At 35.1% G+C, this 14,497-nt stretch overlaps 1 protein-coding gene across 2 annotated transcripts in view; it reads right to left on the reverse strand.

The window, feature by feature from the left end:
* Positions 1–4,221: 4,221 nt before the first annotated feature.
* Positions 4,222–14,497, reverse strand: part of LOC128236846 (uncharacterized) — a 34,066-nt gene continuing 23,790 nt past the window's right edge. Inside the window, exons 12-17 of one of the 2 annotated variants that reach the window (XM_052951969.1) lie at positions 12,627–12,740; positions 11,473–11,595; positions 8,317–8,516; positions 7,811–7,831; positions 6,438–6,539; positions 4,222–5,583 (exon numbers count right to left, since the gene is read on the reverse strand). In XM_052951969.1, the coding sequence (XP_052807929.1) occupies positions 5,457–5,583; positions 6,438–6,539; positions 7,811–7,831; positions 8,317–8,516; positions 11,473–11,595; positions 12,627–12,740 (687 nt within the window). In that variant the 3' untranslated portion in view covers positions 4,222–5,456. The remainder of the gene's footprint in view (positions 5,584–6,437; positions 6,540–7,810; positions 7,832–8,316; positions 8,517–11,472; positions 11,596–12,626; positions 12,741–14,497) is intronic. The other variant, XM_052951970.1, reaches the window with a different exon arrangement.

A 14,497-nucleotide genomic window follows, 5' to 3' on the forward strand; every position in this document is an offset into this window, starting at 1 on the left:
ATGTCACGCAGCGAAAACCATATGCAAGTATCATCATCATCTTGGTACAGTTCTGATTTCGGCGGAATTTTACCAGTCTTGGGGAGTTTAAGGTGTGCTATTCACTATTTGTCGCTTCAGCTCAGGTTCCATTTGGATCGCATTCAATATTTACCAATATGAACGATTTATGCAGTATATCAACGCCTTTTTCATCGTACCTTTGTAGGATTGAGCGAGCGATATTCACACATTGGTTTCTGAGAGCATGTGGGCGTCCCAGCAAGCGGCGATTTTTCTCGTTTGAAAACGTTTAGTTAGAAGGTGTTGGCCGACCCGTGACTTTATGTCCAACTCATAAGCTATCTCATATCATCTGTATCGTCAATCCATGTTGAACTGTTTTACTACATTTTCAACATTTTCATTATTTGTCGCAAACGTTCTTCCGCACAAGTGCTTTTTGCTAACGGTATTTTGCCCATTATTAAATTCTCGCATTCATCGCTTGATTGTACTATATCCGATGGGAAACTCTGAAGCAATTTCCTCAAACACTTTTTTGAATTCTGATGCGCTTTTTCCACGTCTAGCTTCACCCTTTTAGGACGCAATTTGCTCACCGCGTGTTAATGTGAACGGTACCCCCGCCATGACGTTACGAAAAATGATGTCACATGTTAATGATACCACGATATGTTAGTTTTTTTCATGCAAAAGGTCAACAATCGCACGATTAGCACAATGGTATCAGAAACGAATTAGATAAGTGTATTGGAAGGAGAAGGAATCAAGTACAAATTTAGACTAGTCATGCCCGAAATAAGGGGAAATCCTGAGTAGGCCTTGCATCTAAGAAGATCTTTTCGTGTCGGAGATAAATTTATGAACATGTTTGGATATGGTTCTATTGGAATTTTCGTTTAATTGAGGGTTTCCAAATAGAAGTGACTGGATAGTGATATGTTAAGTGGGTTGACAATGGTTTGTCTCTGTTAGTGGTAGTTGACAATGAAAGAAATAACGCTCTGGTTATTCGATTTGGCCACATTGACAAAATAGATCTTGAATAATATTCTTTAAAAACAAATGCTTTCGAAGAGTGCTACGGTGATTCCTAATGCGTGAATGATTTAGTGTGTCCTTGCGAGTGCATTCACAATAAAATGACGGAACATCTGGTATTTTAAAAAGAGAAGAAAGTTTACGTTTGAAAATGGGAAGTGTTTCGGATCCTCTGACATGTACAGGAAACTCGTTCCAACGACGCAAATAGGTGTGTGTTGCAAAAGTAGTTCCTTGTAGAAGAAGAGTTCTAGGGGTTATAGGAAGTAACATTACTTACTTGGTCTGGGACAAGAGATGGAAGATGTGAAGGTATCAGTGACGTTACCATATTGTAAAACAATATAAGTCTATGTTGTTCTCGTTGTAGCTTAATTGATTCAAACCCAGATTCTCCACAAAGTTTTTTAAGAGAGACAAGTTTTGTAGTTACCGTAATAATTCTGAGTGATTCGAGTTGAACTTGTTCCAGTACATGTTCATCTCGTTGGGTAAGATATCCCAAGACAACTTCACAATATTCCATGGTGGGTCTGATGTATGACACATGCATTATTTCAAGTTACTTTCTGTCGAGTGTGAACTTCAGTGTTCTTAAGGCATGAACTCTTTTCCGTGCATGTTCTGCTGTGATACGAATATGTTCGTTCAAGGTGTCGTCGATTTAAAAAGTGAGACCAAAGTGTTTGTGTGGGGTGACTTCTTGTATTTGTGTATCATACATGAACACTAGATGATGAATTTGTTTGTTTTGTTTTCGTGACATAACTCTTTTTTGTGGATTGAAAGAAGCTAACCATTTTTCTGCCCATTGGGAGACTTTGTGAATGTTCGTATTTAGAGATGCCGAGGCGGTAACAGGATCGTCGACATGGACATATAAACTAGTATCTTGCGCGAAGAGACGTATTACTGACTGTATCTGTTTAACAATGTATTTAATGAAAACAATAAATAGCAGTGGCCCGAGGATGGATCCTCGAGGAACACCTGCTTCGAGTTTCAAAAGAGTTGATTCTGAGCCATTTAATAACAACTCGTTGGGGGCGATCATATACGTAATTTGAAAAACAAGGAAGAAGAGAATCAGAAATGCCCTTTGATACGAGTTAATGTTAAAGTCCCCTGTGTCATACTCTGTTAAAATCCTTTGAAATGTCACATAATATTACTCTATTTTCCTTCGTCGAGAGCTAATTAAATCGTTAGGTACAAAACCGGATGGGAGAGAGTTCTTTATTATTAATTGTTCGTATATTTCTCATTTTTGGTCGAAGGTAAATGACACCTTTAACCAGTGCATTGTATATATAAAAAAATGAATAGCCTCGACACACTTATAATTGGACATAAAATTGAATACAAGGAGTATAATATTATCAACACTATTCTATCTCAAATTGGTAACTGTATTTAAAAATCTTACATCCTTTCTGGAAGATGGCAGAACGTAATGACTTAGGTGATCATTGTTTGCTGACCTTTTTATTATCCAAACACAGGAACAAGTAGAGTTTCGCAACCTCAACAGAATCTTATGATATTTCATTGAACCTACATCTTGAAGATTAAACTATGTGGGGGGGGGTTAAAAATGTCTTACATTGGTTTTAATTCAACACCAAGTGACGACTCTTGTCCAGTCAATGTGTACCAAAAGGGTAGGAGCGATACACCAAGACGCGGATCGCGATGTATATTGACATACGCTAGATCCGTGTAAGGATATATTGCGATACATTTTTGAAATCCTTTAATCGGTTTCAATTACAAACACCACGTGACTACTCAATGTGAATATTGCGACACGTTTATTTTATTTTACGTAATATGTTGCCCACCTGGGCGCTGACTAATGATGCATGCAATCCAATATTACACCTTTCGTACCATGAAGCAACCAAATCATTTGTTGGAGGAGGTCAATAAATTTATCATATGCTATTACGCTATTGACGACATAGTATCCCTTTATGTTTCAATCGAGCGATTGAATGACAACTAGGTCGTGTTAATTATCAGTACATAACTATATTCTTGCTTTTCATGTCCTTTCTGAGTCTCCTGTGGGTATATTCCAGAAAGAACTGTGAAGATGACGAGAAAGAATCTGTAATGGTAGCCTTGGGAGATGCCCTTTAAGGTAGTTGAAATTTAATGTTCGCTGTTAAATGTATTCGTGTTGTTAATCTTCATAATTGATTTCATTTGATGTTTATTTTTTTTTCAATTTTTACGAGAATTGTGTTGACTATCCATTTTGTTTCAATTGTTTAAAAAATCATTTTAAAGAAAATATTAAAATTTACATGTGACAAAAAGTTTTGAGAATGTTTCTGTACATATACATTTTGTCTTGATTCGTGACATCAGTTGCATTTATTCAATATCATTGCGTATACGCAGTAAATCCTTTATATATCTTTATTTCGTATTGTATTAATGCTCAAAACAAAAAAATATGATATGTGTACAGAAAAAGAGATAGGCTATATATATGCGTTAAAAGGCGCCAAATATTGCTGCTTTATATCTGTTCTTAAATCATAATCTTTCATTTCATTAAAGTCAAATGAGTTAAACATAATAACATTTAAAAATAAATTTTGCATCAATAACTTACCTGCCAACCTAAATAATCCAGCATATCTGGTCAATTCAGATAAAATGTCGAGACAACATGACGTCTTCAATTCCGTCTAGACGACAGAAACCCAGTCGAAAAGAGTAAATGATCTCATCAAACGTACATGGTGATTGAATGTTTTGCCGTCCAATAAAAAATGCGTTTTTTCATATATTTTCAAATTCCAATATTTGAAAAATCATAGCCTGTGGAAGTCTGCAAATTGGTGGTTTGTAGCCAAATAACTTATTGGCGTTCGCCTCATGTATTTTTACTCGAGATTGGCAGTCGGGTAAATTGTCAACGTGATGTATTCTTGTGGTTGAACTTTATGTCTTGGATCGTTCTAGAGTTGCGGCTGCCTTGTTTTTTTTCAATTGGGTCTTTTTAATTGAAATGCCACGTTTAATGTCAATATGAAACATATGGTAAAACACTGTGGTCTATCGCCAGTACCATCCGTTCAAAGGCCCAGCACGAAACCTTGGGCAACAAACAGATTGCTATCAAATGAGCATTGATAAATCAAAACCAGTGCGAACTTTCAATAAATTATTTTATTGTGATATTGGATAACAAACAAAATAACAAGGCAATAAAATATAAATAAATAATACTGAAAGTGAATATTTTTTCTCAATGACTATTATCAATTGTAACAAAGCAAAATATATACATATATGATAGAGCTTGACGCATCTATGCACGCCTGTGTATGTCCATAAATAATCTAATCGGTCACTTAAAAATGCATACTAATAACCATGCAATTAGCTATACAAACGGTTCCACATTCCAGTTTGACAACCTCGTTTGTTGTTTTCGCCATTTCTTGTGCATACTGGAATCTGTAGCTTCCAACTGTTTGCAAATCACAATTCCGCTGATTAGCAACCGTCGTAAAATGTAAATGATCACGAGAATATTTTATTAGAACATAACACGTTTTTATTAACAATATAAAGTGTCTGAATGAGGCCACAAATGTATCGACAATTAATACATCCTATGGACTGTGAAACTAGACAATGCTTATTCAGTAAGGCCTAAAACATATCTTAGTTTAGGGTCTTCAAATTCTAGGTATGGTAGGGACAAAGTTGGGTTGTCTTCTTTTTGGTTTGCTTTATGTATTATTAAAACAAGGAAGCAAGTTGCGAATACAAATCACCATGACATTCCAGTATATTGTGTTTTAAATAACTAATACATAGTTTTTTTAATTTGTAGTCAACACGAATGGATTTCACAGTCAGGAACAACTTAAAACCGAAACATATATAATTAGGTTAGACAAAAACTAGGGGTTTCGATAAGTAGGTGGGTATTGCCTTACACATAGGTATTTTAGGCTTAATTATAAAGTTCGTCTGTGAAGAAAACTTATTACTGAGATGGTTCACATTCGGGTCGGTTTTCTCGATTAAATTACTAGTGTCCGGTTTGAGAAGCATGTGTCCGTATTCACTAGCGTCTTAAGTATGACTTTCAGACTCAGGCTCAAAAAACTAAATTTTGAATTGTTTCAAAATAGATATAATATAACTCATTTTGACAAAATATGTATGCCTGATGTAGAACACGTTATTTGTTTTTGATAGAACAATGTTTACCATCTTCCCATCTGTAACAGCATCTTTATAACAAAATGAAAGTCTTTTATTTCTGATTGTGAGGCAAAAACTCAAACTCAAGACGTTTAGTGAATGTTGACCCTGGCTGGGGTCCAGCTCTCGACCTCTTTGGCGAGAGATTGGACATTTATAAAACAAGATCAACTGCCCAACTAGACATTGAAATCCCAGATTCTTATTTTGTTGTCATGCGCTGCACTGGCAATCCGCAACTCGTCAAAGTGAATCGCATTGACCTCCTTTCCTTTGTGTCCAACAAATGTCTGAATACTCTTCTCTCTGGAGATAAAAAGAACACGAAACCATGCTATTAAAATTTCTTTCAGTTAAATTTGCAAAATGTTTTTTGTAATTTTACAATGAAATGATAGTCATGGGACTTGGCACTTTCATGAATGTATCTTTAATTGAATTATCTGTTACAACCAACTGCCATTAAGAAATAACGTTGAATGATGTTTCACCTTGGGAGACATGATATTTCCACTCATTTAAGGACGACATGATAGAAGGTTGATATTTTATTTAACCTAAGTGCAATAACAACCTTTCAAGTGCTGGGCATGGATTGTTTCGATTAAGAAATTTGAAATAACCTGGACTTTACCGTGATATCCGGTAAGTCTGAGTTACATACCTTGTTTCTGTTTCGTATATCAAAGACATTTAATATCTCAGATGTTTTGTGTATCTCATTATATGTGTACAAAGTGATATTAATTAACATTTAAGATACAAACAATAAGCCGTATGCCTATGCTACCAAGGGGTAGTTGACTTACAAAATATCGTTAAAATAAAGGGAGACAGCTTTTTTCCCCAATAGAACCGCATGTTTCAATACTGTTTAAAAACACTGCAATGCTAGCTTTCTATGGAGGCGAGTGGTCTTTGTGTCTGGTTTGTTTAATTCCAGCTTTGGCCAGTACATTTGTTTTACCGGAAAACATAAGTTTGATGGTCTGTACATATTTGATGGTCAGATTTTCGGAGATTTCCTAACGGAACCAATGGAATCGTCTCATCAACTGTGATTTTGATAATGATAATGAGGTACGTTTAGCCATACCCCAGTGTTTGACATTTTACTTCTTTACGTCACAGTATTTGAACCGCCCCATCTATACGCTTACTTCTGAATGTCCCAGTATTTGAGGCGTCCGTCTTTTCCTGCACTCACTATCACGCCCTCACTCTTGGTCTGGTCTGATATCCGAAATTTCAGGCATTCAATTCTACAACAGACAAAATTGATTATTGCTATGGCGGATGTTTAAAAATGTGTTTATACATGTCCATACTTAATATTCGATAAAGATATACAATTGTAACTTACTTAAGATAATACTGACACATTGTGGTGAAAAATAATTGAATATCAGCAAGGAATCTTATTAAAACCTTTAATTAAACTAACAATGGGTCGATTGTTCAGAACTGTGATAAGGTGAACAATGTACATCTGGCATTGCTGTTAGCTTTTAAACATGATACATTTCACTTTGTGTTCACATGTGTAAACAAAAACAAAAACAGCGGAAAGATTGTCTCAAATCTTTATCTAAATGTTGCAGATCACATGCGTATCCATTACATTTGCCAGAGCAGTACATTTTTAAACATGAAGAACGATCACATTTACGACGTTGTTAACAAAGGGCTGAACAATCGGCCAAATGTTTCATACATTTGTCAATATGAACAACTAAATCAACCATCATATTCTTGATAACTATTAGTTCTGTTAGTAATGAAATGAGGTTTAGGAACGAGAAAGAGGTGTGACTATGTGTCTTCTTTTAGCAAAACCTGTACAGTCGTTCACATACTACATGTGAATGTGTTCACAACAATTTAGTATGCTTGGGAAATGGCAAACTGATGATGTTGAAGATATTGTGTAACTACTGAACGCATTTGTGACGCGTAAAGAGCAATATTTTGACGTTAACGATACTACTGTGAACTGATTTAATTCCTATAGTACAAACCAGCAGTATATGAAAGCTTTAAGCCGGTGAATTTTGAAATTGTATGTGAAAAGTTAGGATTTGTTGGACATATACACTTTTGTTTGTAGTACAACAATAACCAAAAAGATCGAAATATGGGCTGGAAAATTTGAACAGGGAGCCCTTTGGTTCAAACGGAAGATACATGCATGTAAATAAATACAGTCTAACCCTGTTTGCACGAATTTGATTTGCTCGATTATCTGGTTGGTTCGATGTGGATATCAAGAACCGATTTCTTTCTACTGAATTTATTTAAAGCATTGTAGCGTGGCTCGAATTTCTCGAGGCTAGAGATATTTTCTCCGGTCTCTTGGAGTTCGAGTCAACCAGAATCAATGGAATTCGAGCCAACGGGGTTCCACTGTAATGGGATTCAGCATAAGAGAGCTGGTTATAACTGTATTTGGATATCATAAATATATCATCACCATTACTGATTTTGAAAGCATGCAGAAAATAACTGTTCATATTTTTTTAGAAAAATACTATACCTGCCCCGATTCGTAGAAACACTACAATACATTTTATAAATGAGCAATGAAACTGATGATGATGATGATAATGATGATGATGATGATGATGATGAAGATGATGATGAAATGATGATGGGGCTGATGATGATGATGATGATGATGATGACGACGACTTCTACGATGATGATAATGATGATGATGATGATGATGATGATGATGATGATGATAATGTCTACGATGATGATGATGATGATGATGATGACGACGTCTACGATGATGATGAGGATGATGATGATGATGATGATGATGATGATGATGATTTCCTTAATAATATTGAAACTTGGGCCAATTATAATCATAAATGATATATAACGAAATGTCTACAGCTCATTCGGACAAACACGAAACAAACACTTAACAATTGCTGATGTTTTAAACGAAATCAACATAAACCCATCAAGTTACAATAGCGATTTAACATCCTTATACTCATATCATAAAACATGACCAGAAACAATCCTTACCTCTTCTGATGTTCATTGACAATGTCCAGATATTTCCTGATAAGCTTGGTAGGCCCTTCGACGCGGTAGACGCAAATTGTTTCGCCGTAGGAGCAGGCCACGTGACCTTGGCTATAACTGACGGACATGACTGACGTGGTTTGGCTGACGGAAATCCATCGCAGACAACGTCCATTCTCGATATTCCAGATCCGGACACTCTGAAGGTATTGTGTAACATAAGTGTAATTATACAGTGACGTAAATGGTATGATGTTTGCAATACTGTGTATTAAAGTACAAGCATCTCAAACTTGATAGTAATGGGTTTTTTCAACCCTAGATTCGTAAGCAGGTTACACCAACGAATGATGACGCTCTACAAAGAATATTTGTATGCATACAGATACCTAACCACAAATATTTGAAAAAGTATTATATGGTTTCCGACCCCTGGTTCTCAAACTGTACAGCGGACACTGCATCAACATGTTCAGACATCTTGCAACAATGAGATGTTAACAGGGCCCATGTTTAAACATAGCCGAAAGTCTATATTCACTTTTCATCCTCAAACCTTGCAGATCAATAATTTAAAATTAAAATTTACTAAAATGTATTACCAATGAGCGTTTCACATTCATTTAAGCAGATTATATCAAAACAGAACCCTGGACAAATGATCTTTGCTGCATCCTTCTGCCAGACGTAATGCAATTGAGGGACAATGATATATTTACATTGCAGACGCACCATTCTCAAGGTTCCAAAAACGGACATTCTGCAATTATCTTCATGAAAGATAAATATGTAACACACGAAATAAGACACGCAAGAGATGTAATTCTGCAATTAATACAAATCCGACCAAGTCGAAATAAATTCGGTATATCCCATCCAGTGATGTCTGCAATACAAATTGGGTATAAAGCAGGCCTTAACAAGGCTAATAAGGCTACAGATTTAGATGTTATGTCTTCTCGTTTTATTAAAGATGGAGCTTCTATCATTGCCGAACTTCTTGCTCATCATACATTTATCCCTTCTTCAGGGTGTGGTACGAGATTATCCTAAATAAACTAGAGTAGTGCCTAAATTTAAAAAGAATGACACAACTTCTGTAGGTAACTACCGCGTATTGTATAAAAGATTTATGAAAGGGTTGTATATGACGAAGTTGAATCATACTTCAAAGTAAACACGTTATTGTATAAATTTCAGTCTGGGTTTAGAAGCGGCTACTCAACAGATGCATGTCAAATCCATTTAACAGATAACATAAGGATGGACATTTAGTAGGTTTGATTCTGATAGACATCCAAAAGGCTTTCGATACAGTCGATCCCTCAATCCTACTCATGAAGCTTCGATCAGCAGGACTTGGTGATGACATTTTAAAAACTGTTTGAATACTAGCTTTCAGATCGAAAGCAACTAGTTGATGTCTCCAGTACACATTCTACTACAGCTACTATAACACGTGGAGTTTCTCAGGTTTACATACTTGGCCTTCTTTTATTTTTGATTTATGTTAACGATATGTCAGCCGTGGTTAAAAACAAGCTCTTTAAATACGCTTATGATTCTGGCATACTTATTTCAGGTAAATGTAAAATTTCTGTGGAAATATCATTGAAAGATGACCTGCATCTTGTCTTGTCAGTCAATGGTTTGTTGATAATAAGTGGTCACTTCATTTAGGCAAAACTGAGTCAATTATATTTGGGTCTAAACATAAGATAAGTTCGAACTCAACACTTGATATTTTATTATCTTATAAGATAAAATAAATTTAGATTGAGATGGATATTTGACTAGTTTTTTATGATATTGGGGCCAGGTCAGTCCACTTTGGCATAAAAGGCTCGTTGGCATGGTGAATGTTCTATCAAACAAATATTGCATGAAAAACCAATGAAAGTAGATCAATACAATCTGCTTAAGGGCATACTTTTGCGAGATTGGATTCCTTCTAATGAAAAGTGTTTACATCATTCGAAGGGCATTGGCCATTTTCCACCGAAAACTACCTCGGGTGTATATGGACAATGTCAGAAATCTTTACTTTCCAAGTAGATCGCGTAGTAATTTAAACTAGCAATTGAACAAAAGGACTTTACTTTTGCGAATTTATTTATGCAATAATTCACTTTACTGAAAAACAATTTGAACTTATTCATACAAATAACACGTTAAAAGACAACAATAAATTAATATTAATGGAGTGGTTTTTAATATAAAACTTAAGTCAATCTTATGGTCATAATCATTGACTCCATTCACTATATAGGCTCGTTATTCATATCGAGTAATCCGCTAAGCTACATCGTTCTTAGATCCAAATAAGACGAGTACGGAATACAATCCATGGGCCATTTGAATTAGACCTTATTATGTTATCAAAATGTTATGTTTCGGCTATTTCGCATATCCAATAGATTTGATTGGTTAATAATGATAATATTGGCCAATCAAAGAAGCATTTTGGCTAACCTTGGCGAAACCCCCAAAAATGTTCAATTTCATACAATAGTCATTGGTCCCAGGAAATATAGCTGAGAGTGAAAACTTGGATTCTACGAACAAACAAGTTAACACTGTAAAATAATATTTATCTGGACAAAAAGAATAAAACCCAACGTTTATTACCTGTTGGTCTTCCTATAATAAATATTGATATATAGCTGGTCTGACCACTCCGCAATGCTGATAACAATAATCCAGACAGTCAACCAGAAATAAAATTTTATGTACATACTTCGCTTCTGTAATAAAGATTAACGTTAAAACCATGAATTGCTAAAATGCCGCTGATAAGAAACACGTCTATAAGTGTAACGCGAAACCCGAATTTTCTTAACACACAGCTATATCCGTATACTGGTCAATCATTGTCCGTTAACGTCTGTCTGATCAAACAATTGCAATTAAAAAAGAAATTGTCAGAGTATAAATACATATAAACTTTAAATGTTTGGCAGTTGAAACCTTATATCACTTCAATTAAACACAATTCCAAACACTTTTTCTCAAGTTGCTAATATTAAAGGTCTTCACACCCAAATACAATGTACCCGTCTTACATATTTGCACAGTGTTCCTTTTCCTCTGTCCTCTTTAAAAGCTGGCTAAAACCGTCTGAAATCAACTACAATAATGACAATACATTAGGCGTACCTTATCAGCGGATCCAGTGACAACAAGGCTACCATCTTCGCTCATGTCAACTGCAAACACAGCCGCCGTGTGACCCACCAACGTTTGGTTCAGAAAACAGCGGTTGATGTCCCATACCTTTGCCTGAAAATAACATTAACATAAGTGTGTGCTTTCACCCCTTTAAATATCTAGAAAAAAGGGGATAATTTCTGCTTCAATATAAGATCGTAATATATTTTATTGAATGAGCACGAAAAGCTGTATTAATATTTACTTTTGGTGTTCAAGCGGTGAAATAAACTGCAATATTACATTGAAACGATTTTTTTGTATATGCCTTAAACACATATAAAAAACACTTTATTGTAGATTTTCAGAAATAAGATGCGAACGAAAGGTCATTTCGGAATTGACGTCGTCGATTTTGTGTCCCAGCTCTGTGCGCGCTTATATTAGGTTTGAAAGTAAGAGCGGACAGAACTTTCAAATTAGTAAAAAATATTTATAATGTTATATAACTGTTTGATTCCACTGATAATTCTCTATACATTACTTTAAAGCATATAATATGTCGAATATATAAACGGTTTCCATGAAGAAACTAGTTATTATTTCTAAAAAACGCAGGTGTGGGATTTATGTCTTCACTTGATTCAGTTACTTTAATAACAGTAGCCTTGCAAAACATCATAAATATGTTTACAGACAGTGTGGGGAATATGACAGCCATGTGGCCCGTTTATGTTTGTTTAAAAGGGAACCAGCGGTCCTATATTTTGGCCAAACATAATATTAACCATTGTGATATCGTCTCTACCAGCCAATAAATATCCATAAGACAATAAATGGGATTTATGTCTATAGTAAATATGGCTTCAAGGTTCAGAGAATAACATTTCTCAACGTCGGTCCTGGTAATTAGATTCGCGTAAATATATATATTTTTTGACAATTCTCGTCATGCAGTGTTCTCCGTTAGTGTATTGGACAATCCAAATGGGAACTCCTCGGCCATTATCCATCGAAAACATCCTCAGATGCACTATGAAAGGTTTACAATTCCTGACAGTTAACTGCGCTGCAAGTATATCGCGTAATAATTTCGATTTACTAGTTTTACTTTCAGGAACACTCCTCGTAATGTTTTTTTATTGATGACGTTATATACATACCAGCTTGTCCTGTGAGGCAGTGACTAGAATGTCGTGTCTTCTACCAAGAGCCCAAATTGGACCGTCGTGGGCAAGGATCGTTTTCTGACATTTTCCTGTTCGTAAATTCCAAACCTGCAATGAAAGAACATTATTTTATTTGGTATTGGTTTTGACCCAATCTGCACGCTAGAGACATATTGGATTTCACTCAATATTTACGTAATGCAAGGTGTTTCCCCGATGTCGATGGTATCCGTCAGTGGATAAGTCCCAGCCGATGGCGAAAGTTCAACACATATTATTTAAAGATGTACTCTTACACCAAAATAAGATTTACCATTATTATTACAACTGTTTTAACATACCAATAGAATGAATAAAGGGGAAAATAATGGTTCTTATGATGGATATCAAGTTTAATTTGTAAGAAAGGTGCAGAAAACACGGTATTTCTACCTTATGAAACGATAGTAGATCACTGTAAATTCTTTAGCATTCACCAATCATTTAATATTTCTACGTTTTCAGCTATTAAAAAATGGTTAAAATAATGTTATCAGTAATTAATATTTTCCATAAGCGCATTATTTAGAAAGAAGTTAAAGGTTTATTACTCAAAATTTATGTTTGTTATACATGTGTATGTATTGAGTTTGAACAAAGGTGTCACTTAAATGAGGTTTCGCATGCATTTAAGAATGACTGCATTATGATTCAAACTTAATATTCACAGAAACGAAAGTTCGTGGTCGTGGATTATTCGTTGTTCGTAATAATAAAACTTTTACCAAGAAACTATCTTCGCAAAACAAGGCTGCAGAAACATGAAACATAATATATATCAAAAACGGCTATGTAACGTACTTAAGTGCGACGTTTCATAGGATCAAAGGCAAGGTCAACATTACATTTCTTTGACCATAAAAGCCTCGTTACAACAGTAATGGTCCTGGGCCTGTCGTATAGGAACTGTAACGTGCGACGTCAACAAGGCCAACAGATCCCTTCAGAGAAAAGCATGCTAAACTCTGAAGGAGTCAACCTTTATATACATTACAATTCTTAATCCACACAGAGTCCGGGTGTTGCTACTTTGCATATTACCAACCAAGTAAACATACGTACCATGAACGTACTTCCGTCTATAACAGGAATGTTATACTATGAACGCACATCCGCCGCCTACAGCGGACCGTTACAGTACTTTTAAATTAGATTAGTAAACTTCATCTAGAATAAAACAAAGATTTATGAACTAAACCAGAAAAAAAATGTTATTGAGAACGTAAATTTAGTAAGTGGACTTTTAACTTAGTTATGCTAAACCCTAGGGGACAACTAGTCACCGAGGCGTCCAAATTACGCCTTCCTTTGTAGTACATTCTTAAAAATGTTTCTTTCGTTCGCTTTATCTATAGTATACAATTGTTTATATTAGGTTCTTAAATACAATATAGAACGTTAATATGTTAAATGGACATTAAACTCAGTTTTATTATACCCAAGTTGACATCAGTATATTCGAAAACATGGGTCTATGAACTTTTGGTAAAACAAGTAATGTTCTGTTATGGTCCGTTCTATTCTGATCAGTACGACTCCAGTGTGTGGGCAGTAAATATATATTTTAGTACATACATTAGAAAGTTGTCTTCGTGAATGTGCTTTGTTTCAGAGAAACAAATAATCCACACATTGTTGTTGTGCAAGTAACTCTAAAAGTACTTATTTGTTAGTCCTCTACGGGTTGTCTTCCCTGTTAATTATCTTTTAAAAAATATAATATTTGTTCTTTGATACAACAATTTATCCTAAATATAGTACAGCTGTACTTTACAATGCTCTGCATGACTAACAAGTTGTTTTACCTGGTCATTTATTACAATATA

The sequence above is a fragment of the Mya arenaria genome, chromosome 6 (assembly GCF_026914265.1).
Source record: "Mya arenaria isolate MELC-2E11 chromosome 6, ASM2691426v1".
NCBI lineage: Eukaryota > Metazoa > Mollusca > Bivalvia > Myida > Myidae > Mya > Mya arenaria.